The sequence below is a fragment of the Bubalus kerabau genome, chromosome 10 (genome assembly GCF_029407905.1).
Source record: "Bubalus kerabau isolate K-KA32 ecotype Philippines breed swamp buffalo chromosome 10, PCC_UOA_SB_1v2, whole genome shotgun sequence".
NCBI lineage: Eukaryota > Metazoa > Chordata > Mammalia > Artiodactyla > Bovidae > Bubalus > Bubalus kerabau.
This window is the reverse complement of record NC_073633.1, coordinates 5,563,358-5,583,757: the sequence shown is the minus strand read 5'-3', so window position 1 is coordinate 5,583,757 and position 20,400 is coordinate 5,563,358. Positions and strand designations below refer to the sequence as shown.

Sequence of the window (20,400 nt, the reverse complement as noted above, 5' to 3'; positions counted from 1 at the left end):
AACGTGAAAAAAACTGGTTTAAAACTCAACATTGAAAAAGCAAAGATCATGGTATCTGGTCCCATCACTTCATGTCAAATAGATGGGGAAGCAATAGAAATAGAGACTATTTTCTTGGGCTCCAAAATCATCGCAAATGGTGACTGCAGCCATGAATTCAAAAGATGCTTGCTCCTTGGAAGAAAAATCTATGACAAACATAGCATATTAAAAAGCAGAGACATCACTTTGCCAACGAAGGTCCGTGTAGTCGAGGCTATGGTTTTTCTAGTGGTCAGGTATGGATGTGAGAGCTGGACCATAAAGAAAGCTGAGCGCTGAAGAATTGATGCTTTTGAGCTGTGGTGCTGGAGTCAGTACCACAGTCAGTCCTAAAGGAAATCAGCCCTGAATATTCATTGGAAGGACTGATGTTGAAGCTGAAGCTCCAGTACTTTTGGCCATGTGATGCGAAGAGCCAACTCATTGGAAAAGACCCTGATGCTGGGGAAGATTGAAGGTGGGAGAAGGTGGCAACAGAGGACGAGTTGGTTGGATGGCATCACTGACTCAATGGACATGAGTTTCAGCAAGTTCTGGGAGATAGTGAAGAACAGGGAAGACTGGCGTGCTGCAGTCCATGGGGTCACAGAGTCCGGCACAACTTAGCGACTGAACAACAATTTAAAGTGAACATTGTTGTTCTGTGTTTCATTCATAGCTGAATCATGCAGTACCTTTGCTGCTAAATAGTGTGGTTGGTGTGCAACAGTACAGGACTCCCCAAGGAGCTTGTGAAAATTTCACACTCGCTGGCCCCAGCCTGGAATTCAGATGCGTTTTGAAGATTTAGCTTATCTCCGGAAACACTCTCTAGTATGCTATGGTTATTTTTGTTTTCCTTGGAGCTAATTTTATTTGCTTAGTTTTATGAATATTTGATGAATTATCAGTTGTCAAAATGTCCTTTCAAAAAGCTTGTCCGTATCAGGTAGATGTTTTCTCTAAGGTTGATCTGCTTCCCCGGAGAGAAGGCTGACAAGCTCCCAGGATAAAGATCTGGGCGCCTAGTGGGAGAAGGCAGAGTGGGCAAATGGGTCTCAGCATTTGGTCACTCAGTCATGCTTTTAATGCAACTTCCCTCCCTTAACTCTGCCCGTGCCCCCTCTCCAAGGATCCCCCACTCTTTCCAGAGGATAAACCTCCAGTCTACATGGTTGTGAATAAGGTAGTTCTTCATTAAATCCTCCTCTTTTTTTAGTTCCCTCCCAACATTAAGATACTCTTTGCAGTTATTTTTATATTGGTGGTAATGATAACAAAATTTCTGTACCCAAAGAGAGACTAGGTGGGGTAGGCAGAATATGCTGTTCTCCTGACCACATCCATCCTCGCAAAAAAAAAACAGTAAATATATTGCTTTCATGGCAAAAAGCTTTGCATGTGAGATTAAGAATCTTGAGCTGGAGAGAGTATCCTGGGTTATCCAGGTGGGCCCAGTGTAATCACAGACAAGCTTATAAAAGGGAAGCAGGGCTCAGTGTACTAGCGGGCCACAAACGGGGATACAGGCAGAGTGTGGAAGCTGAAAGCAAGAAAATGGGTTCTCCTGTATCTCCAGAAATAATGCAGCCCTGCCCACCTCTTTGGTATGTCTGTCCTTCAGAACTATAAGCTAATGCATCTGTGCTGGTTTAAGCCACTAATGATATGTGGTGATATGTTACAGCAATAACAGGAAACTCACACACGAGCTGAACTAATGAGCTAAGAGAAACTGTCCAGACCTTGGCATCTTGACCTAAGCAGTAGTCTCCAATAGTAGCTGTCATCAAAAAGTAGTCAACCTAAGAAAAATTGGGAGATTTTATTCGAGCCAAATTTGAAGATTATAGCCTGGGAAGAGCACCTCAGAAAGCTCAGAGAGTTGTTCTGCCCATTAAAAGTCAAGACAATTTATATACGTTTTTTGAGACAGAGGGCAGTACGTTAAATGATGTATTCGTATTTTTCATAATCCAGGTGTAAGCACCATCATGGTGGGTCATGTGACTTTTTACAAGCTCAAAAAGGAATGTTGTCTTTTAAAGGGCTGTCTTTGTGCTGAGAGAATGTTGCTGGTTATGGTGAGTAGGTATTCCTGCTGACGGGGGAGGTTTGGTCAATGCATAATGTGGATATACAATGCACAATTGGGGGAGTACCAGTTGCTCAGTCATGTCCAACTCTTTGCGATCCCATGGACTATGTAGTCCATGGAATTCTCCAGGCTAGAATACTGGAGTGGGTAGCTTTTCCTTTCTCCAGGGCATCTTCCCAACCCAGGGATCAAACCCAGGTCTCCCACATTGTGGGCGGATTCTTTACCAGCTGAGCCACAGGGGAAGCCCAACAATATTGAAGCAGGCAGCCTATCCCTTCTCCAGTGGCTCTTCTTGAGCCAGGGATCAAACCAGTGTCTCCTGCATTGTAGGCGGATTCTTTACCAACTGAGCTATCAGGGAAGCTGAAGTTGGAGGGACAGGGGAGGCCAAACAGCAAAGAAGAATTTTTATGTTTAAATTTTTCTTGCCAAAACATGAATTTCATTTACTTTCTTAATCCTGGTTATACATTGGAAGAGTTTTAAAATACTGGCACCTGGGTATATAGTTATTGTTAAAATGTCTGGTAGTGGAGGCAGACACTAGTATTTTCTGAAAGCTGCTCAGATGATGGTGATGTACAGCCAGGCCTGAAAACCTCTATACTGAGTATAAAGACACCATTAACCTTACTCAGTGATTTCCTGTCAAAGTGTGGTTTCTGTATCATTAGCATCACCTGGGATCTTGTTCCAAATACAGATGTTTCAGCCCCACCCCAGACTTCCTGAATCGGGGATGGGACCAGCAATCTTTTACCAATTCCTCCCCTCCCCAAGGAAATCCTGATGCACACTAACACTTGAGAGCCTCTGATTTGAGCAAAGAACCTCTTTATTGCTCTTAATTCTCGGAGGCGTGTATGTGACAGATTTTATAAGCTAATACTGTAGTAAGCAGCCTGAAAAACTTAGGGTCATTCTCAGATATATGTACTTTCTCCTGCTATATCATACACAACTAATATTTGGTTAAGGATGTGAACTGTATCTCTTACTCTCTAATTAAACACCATGATTCTAGACATACAGACATGTAAAGGCAGACGCAGGAGCGGATGCTGACCGAAGTGCACGCTCCAAAGGCAGGCGTTTCTAATAAAATCCTCAGTTCTTCTTTTCTTAGTCTAAAAATACAGAGTGATTTGGAGGCATATGTGTGTTTACTGTATTAAGATATATGAAATAGTAGCACCGACTAGTAGCCGTGTGAGACTGTGTGTAACGCATTACGCCAGCATTAGAGCTGACTCCTCAGGCAACCGCTCGGTGATGACTTTGCAGCACCCGGGTATTCAGTCAGCCGCAGATTGTGTAGTACTGCAGTGCGTGTTTATTGGAAAAAATCTGTAAGTGAGCCCATGCACTTCAAACCTGTGTTATTCAAAGGTCAAGAAGAGTTTGGGTTTCCTCTCCATTTATTGCTAATTAGTAGAAACTCTTTTTGACTGGTATTTTTTTTTCTGGCTTTTAAATATTTTTTATTTTTTTAATTGAAGTATAATTGCTTTACAATGTTGTGTAGTTTCTGCTGTACAACAACGTGAATCAGCTATATGTACACTTATATCCCCTCGCTTGTTTTTAGGGACAGTCTTTGCTCTGACAGGTAGTCACCACCACAGGGAAAACCACAGGCCAGGTGAGAAACATGGTCCATGAACAGCAGTGGTAAAGGGTTATTTATCTGTGTTAAGGTTCTTCTTACATTTTATTTTAAGCCCCATAAAAGAAAATGGACTATAAAAGCTCCATGAGATAACAAAATTTTATTTACATCTATTTCCATTTAATATATCACATCTTCAGGACAGATGGTAACTTATTTAAAGGTTATGCTCATATTCTTCAGGCTGTGGGTGGAAGACTCCCCAGGTAACTGTCTTGTTGTAAGAATTCTTAGCCTTCACATATCCCCAAAATACCATTCATGTACAAATAAATATTTGTCTTATAGCTGAACACAGGCTCAATTACTTTTTCAAATACTCTAGCCACAGCAGTATGTTTTTTTGGAAATCTAAACTGAGACAAGAATTGCTCAACTCATAGCTTCTCCTGTCATTAATATGTACATGTTGACTGCCAAAAAGAGTAACTAAAATTTCTTACAGAATGTACTGCAAGAGAAACCTATAGTAACAAAAAAAAAAATTAGCATTCAGAAATTTCTGTCTAAATTGATATTAGCCTGTAAGTAGTTATAAGCAATAGTAACTTTCATGCTTCACCATCTTGCCTGATATTTTGTACCCTAAAAGTTACATATTCTGTATACTAACAGTCTGATTATATAGTCTGAATGCTAGAAGTTGCTAATTTTCATTCTTTTACCACCAAGAAAGCATACTTGATTTATAGGGAAAGGGATTTAAATACTCCTAGAGGTACTTCTAAAACTTTTTAACCTAAGGCTTGATTTTCTTCCAATAACAAGTAGCTGTTTGCTTTCTGAAAGATTTTATGGTTTAACATAAGCTTAATAAGGTACTTTATTATCATCACATTCCTCTCTCCCCAAAAAGGCCCTGATCCATATTGTTATATTGGGGTGATATTGTTCCTTATTTTTGATACCTTTGACATATTTTTGTATTACATTGTGACACATCCTTATGACTTTACCTAATTGTTTTCTAAAAGGGAACTAATCATCTTTATTTGCCTTAAAATATTTTATAGGCCTGGTTGTTAGTTTTGCAATGTTTTTGTTTTAGAAGAAGGATCCTAGCAGTATGGTCAGTGCAAAGCTTAGATTCTTTAGTATGGACAAGTTGTCAAGGTCCCTATAAGCCATTTGGCTAATCAAGCTAGTAATATTAATTTTAACTTTTTATTTTGTACTTAAACTGCATATAACCTCATAGTTTATCATCAAAACAAAGCATATAGACGAAAGCATGTAAATGGACTGCAAATGATTGTGACTTGTAACCTAGGGAAGCCTCTGTTGTTTGACCCTAAAGTCTAGGGAAAGAAGGTAAAGGTGTTTGTCTTAACCGCTAGCAACTAGACTGTGCAGCATGTCGTACTTCTCTGAGAACTGCTCTTCGAGCCTGGTGTCACCATGAGCATGTAGGTGCTAATGATACAAACAAGAACATACATGTAATGAGAGGTGGGCAAGTGGAGAGTCCTTAAAGTAGAGGCTTTTCAAAAGACTGGAAAAGAAACAAGACTAAACCAACATGTTACTCAGCTATGAAAGTGAAACCAGGGATGGTTTCCACAACAAAGCGTATCAGCCAGTTTTTTAAAAGCTACAAGACAATATTGCTAGTTCTAACAGAACTGGGAACTGTGATGTGTGTGTACATTTCCCCATTTGTCACTTAGCTGACTGCCTCACAGAGCTGTTCTGGTATTCAGCTGCTACAGTGTTAGGAAACCACAAGGCCAATCTCGCTTCTGCCTCATTTATCACTTAACTGTTCCTTTGAAACACTGCTCATTTGTATTAATTTTCTGAAGTATTATTCAGCAGATCACACCAACACAACGGAACCTTCAGCCTCTGGCTGGTGCTCCCCATAAGCAATATGCAGGCTATAGGCAGTAACATTTCCCTACATGTGTGTATGCACAGATACATTAAAAACATTGAAACATTTTCTTAAAGAGTATCCTAAAATGTAAGTACAGGGTAAGTACAGAGAAAATGCATGCAGAGAGAGCCCACTGCAGTACAAAGCCTGTGGGATATATAATTTTAAGTTTATATTTCCTACAGGATGGTAACATAGGTCTTTTCCTACCCAGAGGCATAATATATTTTCTGAAAACCTGGACACTGCCCATTGCATTAAATGTAAATGCTCCCTAAGTATATAAACAGTAAAAGTAAGCAAAAAACCTTACAACACATTCCTTTGTTTAATATATCAAAAATGTTTCCAAGGCAACATTATTAAAACGATCATACACCACAGCCCCTAATACGGTATCAAGCTCCAATGGGAGGTGCAGAGGCGCCAGGGAGGCTCCGGCCAGACAGTGGTCTAGGTGCTCTTCTTCTCCTCGCCCAGTAAACTCACGGCGGCTTTCCTGGCTGTTATAAGGAGAGAAAACTGTATCAGAGCTGTTTGTAACCCAGCTGTGTGCTGATGTGGCATCTATTGTGGGTGATGCCATGGGTGACTCACACTCAGATGAGGACACACGGAGGTCTGTGGGCAGGGCTAGCAGAGTTTCCAGGAAATGGACCTGAGAACTCTTCAAACGCAGCTCCTGAGCACTGCAGCAAAGTTACTGAGGACCTGGCCCCTTAGAGTGACCGCGTTGCCTGTGCCACTGTGTCCTGTCCCCTCCGAGTATCGTAAGCAGCAGAGGTTCCTTGAGTGTATAGTGTCCTCTGTACAGTCAAGAAATTCCAGGTCCTCCCTGGCCTTCCTAATTACCACTTGGCTTGGAATGTGCTCTAAGAACTCGTGTGATGTGTCTGAGGGCCGCCTCCTGAGAGTCCAGACCGCAGCTGTTCTCGGAGCCCTGAGCGGGTGCCAGGCAAGGCTGCCCGCCTTATGCACCAGCTGCCCGACAGCGGCTCTCCCTTCACTCACTTAAAATTGTGGACTAAAGTTTACAAAGACACTGCAGGCTCTCAACTAGCTCTTTGCAAAAATGTACTTCCTGGAGAATCCAGAAACTCAGAGTCTAAAATGTGTCAGCCTCAAAATCCCTCTTATTTTCACTCTTACACCTCGGTTTATGAATGTATCCTATCAAAGTAAAACAGGATTTTAGAGGACTGAGATCTAAGAGAATCAAAGGCCGAGAAATGTGGGTGAACTAGACAGAAATGACATCACCAGAGGTTGCTGGTTTGGTTAAGAGCAGAGAGGAACAGTTAAGAAACCTCTTCAAAAGGAACTGGTGGCTGGATCTATAGAATATCATGGCCCTCCTAGACCCAAGGCACAGTGGTTACTAATAGACTTCCCACAGTACTTCTTCATTCCATGTGGACTCCTTCAAGGACAGTGGAGCATCACAGCTTCCCTTGAACTTCGCCTGGGAATGATAAGGAGATGTACGTTGATTTGGACAAACTTGATGGACTTAAAGCAGACGAATATATAGCTGAACTATAAAGAAAGCTGAGCGCAGAAGAATGGATGCTTTTGAACTGTGGTGTTGGAGAAGACTCTTGAGAGTCCCTTGGGTTGAAAGGAAATCCAACCAGTCCATCCTAAAGGAAATCCGTTCTGGGTGTTCATTGAAGGACTGATGTTGAAGCTGAAACTCCAGTTTTTGGAGAGCTGACTCATTTGAAAAGACCCTGATGTTGGGAAAGATTGAAGACAGGAGGAGAAGGGGATGACAGCGGATGAGATGGTTAGATGGCACCAGCGACCCAATGGTCACGAGTTTGGGTAAACTCTGGGAGTTGGTGATGGACAGGGAGGTCTGGCGTGCTGCGGTTCAATGGGGGTCGCAAAGAGTCAGACACGACTGAGCGACTGAACTGAACTGAACTGAACAGAAAAACAAATGCTGTTCAAGGACACTGAAAGAACCCTGATGTTGAAAATCAGATCTGTATTGTGAGCAATGCTTAGAAATCCATGAGTTGACACATAGTATTACGCCTATCATCCTTGTAGTTCCCTCAGTGAAATATGTTGCGAAAAGCTCTTCCTTTGTGGTATAGATTCATGAAGAAGCTAAATAGCATGAATCCTTTACATTGACAACTGTGAATTTAAATCTCCTGTGAATCCTATGTGACAACCACACACACCAACATGATTTATTAGTATTCTATCAATATTTTTAGTCCTACTGTATTTCAACTAAAAATGTCACTATACAATGGTGCATGAAGTCAAGACATAAAATCAGGGCAAATACAAAATATTCCATCCTTTGAGAAAGGGAGCGAAAAAATAATGTGCTTTGCCTATTGCATTTTTATGTATTAGATCCTTAAGTATTTTATTCACCACACCCAACTGAATGGTTCACAAATGTTTCAGAGAGGAAAGGATTATTTCTCTTTAACAATGAGGAGTTCAACTGCTCTCACAGCAAATACCGGACGGTAATCACCATGCAGGGCAAAGTTTATTATTCATATTTAGATTTCTCATTCGTTAGCTTGCCAAAGGTTCTAGATCTGTTACCACATTTTTTTTTTAAATAATATCCGCATGTGAAAGTGAAAAAAAAAAAAAAAAAGGAACTGGCGATCCCAGAGTGGGAGGATGTGAAGAAACGTAGGAACGCACTGAAAGAGACTGGAGCTGTGTCCGGGAGCAGGGCTTGGGGAGGACGCAGTCTGCGAGGAGGAGGAGAACACACACCAGCTGGGGCATCAGGGCTGCAGCGGGCCATCTGGGGGTCCTCCTTCCCCAGAGGCCAGCTCACCTCTCGTCTCCCACTTCCTCAAGAGTGTAGAACCCTTTTTTTATTTTAATTCCCTAGTTCTATGCCCACTGTCCATCGGCTAAAACCCTTACTGTGCCCTCTGGAACTACCGACCCATCATCAGGAAGACCTCTATCCTCACCCATTTCTCCGAATGAATCCTTCTTCCTGTTGCTCTTACAGAGACCTGCCTGCCCCCCAGGATACTGCCTTCTCAAGTGTCCTATGCGTTTTCCTTCCATGACCCTGGTACTTCCGGGTCTGGAGGTCCAGGAAGCATTGTCTTTGATCTTCATGGCTGTGTTCAGAATCTCATGGCATCAGATGACCTTTCCCAGCCGCCCATCTTTTTTCCAATTCTCTCTGACCCTTGGGCTGTGCTGCCTCATTTCTTTAAGATTTTAGCTCCAAACTTAAAATCACTTTTGAGCACTGCTGTTCCTTGAATTATCACTGATTTCAGTATTCTTCCAGTATCCTGGGCGCTTGGGTCCTCCACTCCAGTAACCAGGATGTTCCATTCTAGCTGCTCTGCAGCCTGGTCTCCTTCAGCTCCCCCTCTGGGCCACTACCTTCCAGTCATACGTTCCCCGCTCTCGGCTTTTGCACATGCTAGTTCTCCCACGGGGGCTTTCTTCCCCATGGTTCCTTCCCTTAACACTTTCAAATGTGATGCAGTATTGCCTCCTTTGTGAGGATTTCCTAAATTACTCTTTAAAACTGTCACCTTCCCTTCAGCCCCTGAGCACTCCCTATCTTTCGATGTGTTTTATTTTTCTCTGTATCAGGTGCTAACTATACCATGTAACTTGCTTTTTCATTGTATTCTCTCTCTCTCTCTCTCAACAAGACTGTAAGCTTCATGGGTTCATGCAGTATGGTCTGCTGGTCTGTTTGGTTCCCTGGCTCATGCCCAGTGCTATGAACATGCTTGGCACATAATTAAGTTACCTCAATAAATAAGTATTTGTTGAATGAATGGATGAGAAAGGCTGAGAGAGAGGGCGTTCTCTTGCACCTCTCACAAAAGCCATTTGAACAGCAGCATAACAAGCAGTTCAACCTGAAATGAATTAGAGAGACTGGACTTGTATACAAATACAGATGACCCCTAAAATCTCCACCCACCACAGGAAAGTCACTTTTCCTAATGTGCTGAGTGAATGATGTGTTATTCGTGGCATGGCAGAAGAATGTTGGGAACAGTAAAGGCAACAGACAAAGCCTTGGTGGAGAAATCCCAGAACAGCCTTGGCACATGGCTGAGGAAAGCCAACAGGACGTGAAGTGAGGAAGCCTGCTATCTGGGCCAGTATGACCCATGGCTCCTCGCACACTGAGCCAGGCTGCCCCCAAGCCATACCTTCCTTGGAGATGGTGTCTGCAGTTTCTTTGGCTTTGTCCTTCAGGTCATTCACCACATTGTCTACTTGGGACTCGTGCTTCAGGAAGAAAGGCCGGATGATGCGCTTGTAGAGCAGGTCCGCTCCGTTGGCGGGGCTGGGAGCCATGCACCACAGCAGGAAGCCACACTGCATGGAGGAGAAGCAGCATGGTTACAGAGGGGGTGACACGGACCACACGCACTGCCGCCTCTATCCGAGGACAGCGCCGCCTCTGCTGCGTGCTCCAGCAGCATCACCGGTGTTTCTGCAGGATGTTAGGTGCACTTTTCTTGGTGGAGAAAACATGACAAATAATGACTTAGTAAGGAAAGGCTGCCAGGGCGTCCCTGGTGGCTCAGCTGGCAAAGACTCTGCCTGCAAGGCAGGAGACCCCACTTCGATTCCTGGGTCGGGAAGTTCCCCTGGAGAAGGGATAGGCTACCCACTCCAGTATTCTTGGGCTTCCCTGGTGGCTCAGCTGGTAAAGAATCCACCTGCAATGGAGGAGACTTGGGTTCAATCCCTGAGTTGCAAAGATCCCCTGGAGGAGGGCATGGCAACCTACTGCAGTGTTCTTGCCTGGAGAATCCCCATGGACAGAGGAGCCTGGTGGGCTACGGTCCATGGGGTCGCAAAGAGTCGGATATGACTCAGCAACTAAGCACAGAAGGAAAAACAGACTGACAAAGGCAAAATACACCAAGTCCAGCGCTTAACTTCCTTGCTAACTTGGACCACTTTTTAGTTGTGAGTCACGAGAGCTCTAGAAATGCAAACCTGCTAAGGGGCTACTTCTAATGACAGAGCTTGAGTTAAAACGCACACAGAGCACCGATACTGAGTGCCCTTCTGTGACATTCAAAATACATAACAAAATGCAGGTTCTAAACGGATTATAGGGGGCGAGTTTTTAAAAGACAGGAATTACCAGGCATTGGAAAAGACTCTGATGTGGGGAGGGATTGAGGGCAGGAGAAGGGGACGACAGAGGATGAGATGGCTGGATGGCATCATTGACTTGATGGATGTGAGTCTGAGTGAACTCCAGGAGTTGGTGATGGACAGGGAGGCCTGGCATGCTGCGATTCATGGGGTCACGAAGAGTTGGACACGACTGAGCGACTGAACTGAACTGAACGAGGCTGGATTTAAAAAAAAAAGAAAATCCCAAACTATGGCTATATAGTTCTTGCAAGAAACACACCTAAGACAAAACCAATCAGGAACACTGAAAATAAGATGAAAAAAAAAGATGTATCTGACAGATACCAACTCTCAAAATAGCTCATATAATAATAGTACATAAACACAAGGAAAAATAAGTGAACAAAATGATAAGGAAGGAAAACAACTTGTTAGGAAGAATAACTGGCCTGAACCTATGTATCTTGGACCTATGTAAATTATATATACTTTTGTTTTTGTCTTCCCTGGTGGCTCAAATGGTAGAGTCTAACTGCAGTACAGGAGACCCAGGTTCGATTCTTGGGTCAGGAAGATCCCCTAGAGGAGGAAATGGCAACCCACTCCAGTATTCTTGCCATGGACGGAGGAGTCTGACAGGCTATAGTCCATGGGGTCACAGAGTAGGACACGAATGAGCAACTTCACTTTCTTTTTGTTTTGATACTTATATAATTTTAGTTTTATAATTATGTAATTTATAATTATATGTAGTTTCTAAATACATAATAGTTTCGAACTGTATAAACTTGAAAGTCAGAATTATATAGATCAATGGACAAAATCCATGATCAATTGCTTTTTAATATTTCCATCAGAAACTGATATATTAAAAAACTAGAAATTAGTAAGAATACATAGGAAAATACACAAAATTTAAAATCTTAATCTAAAGATATATACAGATCTCTCCACCCAACAACCTGAGACCTAAGAGATTTGTATACTACAAAACATAGAGGTAAAAGAACGGAGCTCAGAGACACTGGTTCCAGTCTCGGCTCTGCCACTTACTGGCTGGGCAAAACTTATGCAAGTTACTTATTTGCTTAAGCCTGTTCTGACTCTATAAAAAAAAGTATAAATGGAAAAAATTTTTAAATCTATTTCATACAGGTTTTGTAAGAAAATAAGAAACATCTGGAGCATCTAGCCTAGCAGGGGCTCTGTCCCTGTCCCAAGAATACTGTGTCTTCTACCAACATCCATGAGACAGAAGCAGGCTGCCTATTAGAGTTTTAAGTCAGGTAAAATCAGATCTCAGGACCAACATACACCCTTTTTAAACAATTATTTTGTTCTTACCTCTCCTTTCACTGCCTGAAATGAAATTCAAAGTCATGAGATGCTTACACATACAATTATGGGAAAAAAAGGTTTCTAACTGGAATATGAAGAAAGAATAAAGTAAAAGTGCTTTATTTAGAAAATGTATTTTGGACTTCCCTGGTGGTGCAGAGAATAAGAATCTTCCTGCCATGCAGGGGCCACTGGTTCAATCCCTGGTCTGGGAAAATTCCACCTGCCGTGGAGTAGCTAAGCCCACGCACCACAGCTACCGAGCCCACACGCTAAGGCCGGCGAGCTGCAACTACTGAGGCCTGGCGCCTAGAGCCTATGCTTTTTTGATACCCAAACATTCATATTTTCCATCAGTTGCTTATAAAGATAATGCTAATATAACCACATACACACCTAAAAGTCAATAGAGCAATTTAATCAAAGTGATGTGCAAGAAAAGTTACATTCTTGACAGAACATCAGAATTCTATGTGAACATTTTGAAGAGAATGCAGTGTGGTGGCCAAGGGAATGTGCCATGTACTACTGCATACAAAGCAAGTTTCCTACCAACTATATTAACTATTTGAAGAGAAGAACTATTTGGATTTAGTTTTTAGCATCTAACATCCAATATACTTGTTATTTACATCCAGGCATTTTGCTGTATTTATTATTTAGGAGGAGAAGGGGCGACAGAGGATGAGATGGTTGAGTTTGAGCAAGCTGCAGGAAATAGTGGAGGACAAGGAAGCCTGGTGTGCTGCAGTCCATGGGGTTGCAAGGAGTCAGACACAATTGTGCGACTCAACAATTAATATTTAGGAAATTGGCATAAAGTTTTAAATTGGCATGTGATACATTTTAATTTTTACTATTTAAAATTGTAGAAAATAGTCTCCTGGCTGGTATTCCTATGTAGAATATCTGATTGTCAGGAATATTACTGATGTAGACATAGCCTCAAAGTGAAGTGGAAAGGACTCACTGGGTTAAGAATCAGGAGAGTTGGGGAGAAGGAAATGGCAGCCCACTCCAGTATTCTTGCCTAGAGAATCGACTGGACAGAGGAGCCTGGCTGGCTACAGTCCATGGGGTTGTGAGAGTCAGACACGAATTAGCAACTAAACCACCACTCCTAAGGCATGTAAAAGAGGTATTCCAAATATTTAAAAAAAAAAAAAAAAAAGAATCAGAGGAGAGTTGGTATCTATTTCATGACTGTAAGTAAATCAAACAACCTCTCAAAGAGTCAATTTTCTCTTCAGGATTTTTTAGGAAACTCAGAAATTAAAACATATACATGAAGAAAGTACACAAGATACAGCTAATATTACCAAGTCTTACAGTTCTTACTGGTGTTGAAAATCTCTGAAATGTTATCTGCCTTTACATCTAACAACCCTAAGCAACCCAGAGAAGTTGACTTGTTCACCTTTTGTGGATGATTTAAGCATGGCTACCAGACAGGGCCAGAGCCAAGAGCCTGCATTTTTGTACCTCTCCAATGTGATTAAGTTTATATGCTAAACTCCAGACTGTTCATTTAGTTCTTCCCAGTTCCCTCTAGGTATTGTCTTGAGACTGTAAAGTCATTACTGCTCTTTACCTACATCCTGAGCATTTTCCAGTTCTCAAATGAAATAACTTTCTTGTATTAAAAATAAAGTTAATTACAGTTCAGCTCTCAAGGGTGATATTCAGCTGCCAGCTTTTACAACTCCCTTTTCTCAACCTATGTACCTACTCAAGAGCCCAGAAATACACAGATCTGACCATCCTTTTAATCGGGGCAGCTCACGGTGTTCCCAAGAACAAACATAAGCCCACTCTTACCCGCAGTGCAGATGAAGAGTCTGTGCTATTTCAGTTTAACTCTCAGCGCTAGCAGCACTCACATACTAAATCCTCAAATTACAACAGGCCAGAGTTGTGTCTGTGATTCTAATGCTGCCACTATTCAGCTTCCCTGTAGAAACGCTTCCAAGGTAGGGATATATTTAATATGCACAGTTGGGCACTAGCCTGGTGAGACCTGAGAGTTAATGTCTGAAAACAATGTATTTCAACACTAGCTTCTGGTGTGCTGCAATCACTTGATCAGAAACAAGTTTTGGGAAGCCTTTGCGACACAGCCACAAGAACAGTAATGCTCGGCATGCACTAATAAAAGCTGAAAGCAAACTTGTGAAGGGCAAGACTTTTCTATCTTCTTTTCCTTCTACAAAGTTAAGAAGAAAAATGCTATGCTCTCTATCAGTGGGTCCAGCAGTACAGGTAACAGTCTGGATCAGGACTTAAACTTGCCAAAGTTTATTCAACCTTGTTTGAAAAATCTAGAAACTTATTTAAATGAGAATAACGATGAGGTGCAAAGGTATTCATTGCAGCATTAGTTATAACAGCAAGATAAATGTCCTAAATGTCTAGTAACTGAGGAATGAGTGAATTCTTACCTATAATGGATCAGACATTTAGGTCAAAGAATATTGAATAACATGAGAAAATACTCATAGTATTGTAGTCAAAAAAGTGAGACATAGAATCATATATGATATATATGGTCTCAACCATACATAGTTGGGTAAAGCAATAACATACACAATTCTCTGTGTGTATACACTGTATCAAGAAATTTATTTGCACATTAAAAAATAGGAAGACTACCCTAAGATGATAACAGTGGGAGTCTTAAAATACTATTTTATTTTCTACATAAAACATGCCCCAACACACAGGCACACATACACACAACCACAGATGCACACAGTATAACAGCAAGGATTAATTCACCAAAATCCCCCTGACCTAAAACACATTCTGGCACACAGAGGTTCTAAATAAATATCTGCTGAGTAAAGAAGATATACTACTTTCACAAACAGAGAAATTATTTTTAAATGAATACATTTATTTTTAAACCTTCCTGTTCCAAGGCAGAGCTCAGATCAAAGCTCTAAACAGGCAGGATCCACTTTTTCTAGCTCAATACATGGAACAGTATCTTCTCAACCAACTTTCGATGCATAATCATTAGTTCCTCGTACATTCCTTAAATCTAAGAGGCTACTTTAGAAAAATGGGGGAAACAGGTCAACAATATTAACTCTGCAAAAGATAAAATAGTAAACCTGGCCTTAGTTGCAGGTCTTTTCTTCATCCTCCCAAACAATTACCGTGTGATTTGTAGCAGTAGCACAGGGAGGACCCAGCTAGTCCTTAAAATGGGCTCTCACGTACAGTTCCCTGCAACTCAGAGACCTTCACTGAAGCCACTCAGAATTCACCACTAATACAGAAAGAAAGCATTTTTATTGACAGCGTGATCAATTTTTAATCATCTCAAGTATATTATCTATTTGGAACATACGGGATAAATTCCCTCTTTCTGGATGCCATGCCATCATACAGCTGGGCGCTCACTACTAATGGATGCACGTTCATTTCACTATTAGGGAGGAAAACTTGCTGCACAGCAATTTTTCTAATGTACTTCAAATATAAATGACTTGCTGATTATCTTGTATTTTGGAGCCTTTCTGACTCAAGGGGCCTCCATTAGCAGAGGTGATCACGAGCAGGCTGCCGTCAGACCACTCACATTTCAGAAGTCTGAGGTCAGGTGCTGGTGTAGTGGTTCTGCTGACAGCAGAGCTGGGGGCAAGCAGCGGGCCCGAGGCAAAAGCCCGGCTGCCTGCTGTTAGAGGCTGCAGTGTGACATCACCGCCACTAGACGGGTCTTAAAGGATTCAGAAGTATTTGAAGTTTAAAGTATGGACATCCACATCAAAGACTATAAAGCTATTTTTATAAATGCTAAATATCTTTGATAGCATATTCAAAAGCAGAGACATTACTTTGCCAAGAAAGGTCTGTCTAGTCAAGGCTATGGTTTTTCCTGTGGTCATGTATGGATGTGAGAGTTGGACTGTGAAGAAGGCTGAGCACCGAAGAATTGATGCTTTTGAACTGTGGTGTTGGAGAAGACTGTTGAGAGTCCCTTGGACTGCAAGGAGATCCAATCAGTCCATTCTGAAAGAGATCAGCCCTGGGATTTCTTTGGAAGGAATGATGCTAAAGCTGAAACTCCAGTACTTTGGCCACCTCATGTGAAAAGTTAACTCATTGGAAAAGACTCTGATGCTGGGAGGGATTGGGGGTAGGAGGAGAAGGGGACGACAGAGGATGAGATGGCTGGATGGCATCACTGACTCGATGGACGTGAGTCTCAGTGAACTCCGGGAGTTGGTGATGGACAGGGAGGCCTGGCGTGCTGCGATTCATGGGGTCGCAAAGAGTCGGACACGACTGAGCGACTGATCTGACCTGATCTGAAATATCTTTGGATAACAAAACCATGAAAAATCCAGCAGCCTATGAAATCTAAATCTTCTGATAGACCAATTTTTTTCCCATTTCTTTTGAAAGGAAAATTTTTCAGCTGTGTTACAAGGCATTCTGTGGTAACATCATTCAAACTTAAAAGAATATCCAGGGCCTTTTCTGGTGGTCTAGTGGCTAAGACTCTGTGCTCCCAATGCAGGGAGCCTGGGTTCAATCCCTGGTTAGGGAACTATATCCCACATGTCACACCTAAGACCCACTGCAGCCAAATAAACAAAGAATTGCTTTTTAAAAAGAATATTCACTTTTTCATTTAAATTTTTAACTATCTAGCTCTTTTTTTTTTACCATAAATGGTTTCATACTGTATATAATCTATAATTTTTATAAATAATGAATTATGCAAAACTTCTGTATCTCAATAAATGAAGTATTTCTTTTAATAGTGGGAAGCCTGGATGGATGTACAATACTATTAATTCATTTAATCATTTACCTGTTGATGGACCCTTCAGGGTTTTTTTGTAATTACCATAATGAGAGAGCTTCTGGTATCTAATTTCCTGTATCTACATTTCTTTAGATAAAAAGTCTAAAAAGAAAGTAAACAGAAATGTAGACATTTTAAATAACTGCCAATTTAATGAGGAAGCTACACTATTTGAGTATTTTAACTCACACTTCCCAGATTGCTGACTACTCATATTTTTTCTCTTAGGTGAAATATCTCTATATGACTTGTTTCATTTTTCTCTTTTTCTTCCCTGTAAGTTTTTCTATATATTCTGGATATTAATTCCATATCTGGTAGGAATGTAAATACATCCTCCTCACCTGTCATTATTTTTCCTTTGTTTATGCTGCCCACTGTTATATAGAAATTTTTGTCTAATTTCTATTCCTCCAAGTTAAAAAACATTCTCCTATACTTTTTCTAAAGCAGAGGTTTTGGTGTAGAAGTCCTGCCTTGGGAGGGACTGAGGAAAACAGCCGCGGACTGAGTATCCAGGGCGGTTTCTCCTCACGCCCCTGCTCCAAGCCCTAGAGCTGTGAATGACCGCCCAGGAGCACCTGCTTCGAGTGCTGCTGGGGCAGCCAAAGGCTGATGCCTGCACCCGAGGAGCTATTCTGGGGAGGGAAGGGTGATTAACTGTGGCTCCTCTGCTGCCTGGGGCTCCCCACCCTAGTTTAGGGTGGGCAGGCTCCCCACCTGCCCCCTATCCTGAGTCTACCAGAACTAGCATGGATCGGGGTGTGGCCACCTCCATTCCAGCACCCAATGGAACAGCTGATATGCCTGGAGAAAAACGAACTTACAGGCCAAAGTAATAAGGTATTTGAGAGTACAACCAGTTCAAAACAAAGACAGCACAGTCAACTACAGACCTATCAGCAGCAGAAATATTAGAAGTGACTGACCAAGAATTTTAAATTACACTAAAAGGAAATGGCAACCCACTCCAGTGTTCTTGCCTGGAGAATCCCAGGGACAGGGGAGCCTGGTGGGCTGCCGTCTCTGGGGTTTCACAGAGTCAGACACGACTGAAGTGACTTAGCAGCAGTAGCAGCGTACTAAAAGAAATACAGTGACATGAAAGAACAAAAAAACATAGGAAAGAACCAAGCAAAATTACTGGGAATGAAAAATAAAATAGTTGAAGTAAACACAATGTATAGCATAAAGATCAAATGGAACAAAATTGAAACTGGAAGATCAGATTGAGAAAAACTCCCAGAAAGCAGGAAAACACAAATAAATATATTTGAAAAATAGGTAAGGCCAGAGGAAAAGAAAAAATACATACAAATTACCCAGAATTAAAAATCAAGATAATATCAATGTAGTGGTGGTTACAGCAAGGGAAATCAAAGAATGAGCGAGTTTCTGGTATCCAATTTCCTGTATCTATTTTTTAGATAAAAAATCTAAAGAGAGAGAGAGAACAAGATGGCGGAGGAGTAGGTGGACGTGGAGTACATCTCTCTCCACGGATACACCAGGAATACACCTTCAGACACAGAAGTGCATGCAGCACACCAGCGGAGAGAGGACAGGAGGACCTGACCAGTGGAAAAGAACACACAGAACCATGCAAAACTCAGTAGGACGAAGGAACTAGGGGGAAAAACAGGAGTGTTAGCAGGACTGGACATGCCCTGGGCGGGTGGGGGAAATGAAGCGGGGGTCCGATCCCCACAGCGGGGCAACTGTCGAGAAGCATTTAAGGCTGAGAGTGAAACAGCTGATCTGTGGCAGCCTAAATGGAGTGAGAATCAGACAGTCCCTGCCGCAACCATACATATGCCGGACAGGAATGGAGATCTACTGGAAGGTTTGATCCGGGTTCGATATCTGGGTCAGGAAGATCCCCTGGAGAAGGAAATGGTAACCCACTCCAGTATTCTGGCCTGGAGGATCCCCATGGATGGAGAAGCCTGGTAGGCTACAGTCCACAGGGTCACAAAGAGTCGGACACGACTGAGCGACTTCACTTTCACAGAGCAGGACCCCACCCAGGGTGCCCCCTTCAGTGATTGATGTACCAAACTACAGAGCAGGACCCCACCCAGGGTGGCCCTCTAAGTGCCTGAAGCCTGAACAACAGAGAAGGACCCCAGGCAAGGGATCCCTCTAAGTGCCTGAACGGGCGGAGATACGAAGAAAGACTGGCCAAAGAGGCCCCCTGAGCACCAGCTACAAGAGGCTGGAAAAAAGCCTCTGATCGGGCCATAACTCCTGCCGCGGAGGCAGTCTGTGTCCCTGCACACTTGGCGCCGCCACGGTCTCCCCAATCCAGGCAGCTGCACCACCTTCACGCTCAACCCTCACTGGGACAGAGCTGCCACAGGCAAAAAAAAAATGTCATGTGTCATGCGCACAGGATCTCTTTGGTCCTGTCCGACTCTTTGCGACCCTGTAGACTGTGGCCTGCCAGGCTCCTCTGTCAGAGAGGGGGTTCTCCAGACAGGAATACTGGAACGTATTGGCCAATACTGGTTGCTGTACCCTCCTAGAGCGCTATATTTCCTGCTGCCCTAGCCACCAACCCCCCTGGGTGCCTGGTGCTGCCAGAACCCCTGCGACCCAAGCAGCTGCACCACCTCCACACCTGGTCCCCACAGGGGCAAACCCGAGTCCTCCAGGGCAGCCTCAGGACCTAAACCCCCGTGCAGAGGTAGAAATAACACCACAGGTGAAACCCAGGGGCAGTGTGGCTAAGGAAGAAGACCCAAAACCTTCCCACCAGCTGTACAAGCTGCAGATTACATCCACACAATCAACTAGGCAGACTCTGTGTCTATGGAATATATAAAAGGCCACTGAGAGCGCCCACAAAAGAAAACGCACCAGCTCTGATAGCTGTGGACACTGGAGGCAAGAAAACCCAGGAGTAGGGCCAGATGAGAATCTGAGCTGCCCCACAGCAGGTCCATGATCAGCAGTGTTGGAGGGCATCCTAGGGAGGCAAGGTGGACTGGGATTCCCAGGGCAGGAAAGGACTCTGACAGCAGTGATTCAAGATAAACCTTTATTATTTTCAGGTTTTGACTTGTTCTGTACATTCACTTGGATTTTTTTTCTTTTTTCCTTTTTTTTCCTCCTCTGTTGTAGTTCTCGATTTTATTGACACTGAGAAATCCAATTAAGCTTTTGAGCCTCTTTTTATTTCCTCAGTCACATTTTCATTGTCATAAACTGCTGCCTCTATGCTGGCCTTTTACAGTTCTGTGGAGTTTTCCTCTTTTATTTCTTCTCTTTTTAATTTTAATTTTTTAAACCTATTATTATTTTTTCTACATTTATTCCTTTGTTTGCTTTTCCTACTGTTCTTTCCCCCTTGCTGTTAATCTTTAACATATGTAAATCTTCTTTATCTACTTCTATTTAACTTGGCATATCTATTCTTTCTTTTCTTAATCTCCTTTCCTCTCAAAATATTT

The 20,400-nt window shown here is 42.5% G+C and overlaps 1 protein-coding gene and 1 long non-coding RNA gene across 3 annotated transcripts in view; one reads left to right on the top strand and one right to left on the bottom strand.

Moving 5' to 3' along the window:
* The first annotated feature begins 930 nt into the window (after positions 1-930).
* LOC129620784 (uncharacterized) lies at positions 931-18,510 on the top strand. Of its 2 annotated transcripts, XR_008698694.1 has the most exons (4): positions 931-1,628; positions 2,002-2,105; positions 11,950-12,080; positions 18,376-18,510. It is a non-coding gene; the product is annotated as an uncharacterized LOC129620784 (long non-coding RNA). The 2 variants fall into 2 exon arrangements; XR_008698693.1 differs by lacking the exon at positions 18,376-18,510 and having other exon boundaries at positions 938-1,628; positions 11,950-12,173.
* The window catches only part of REEP5 (receptor accessory protein 5), a 41,785-nt gene continuing 27,357 nt past the window's right edge, over positions 5,973-20,400 (bottom strand). Inside the window, exons 4-5 of the mRNA XM_055536488.1 lie at positions 9,849-10,017; positions 5,973-6,170 (exon numbers count right to left, since the gene is read on the bottom strand). Coding sequence (XP_055392463.1) covers positions 6,121-6,170; positions 9,849-10,017 — 219 coding nt within the window. The 3' untranslated portion in view covers positions 5,973-6,120. The remainder of the gene's footprint in view (positions 6,171-9,848; positions 10,018-20,400) is intronic.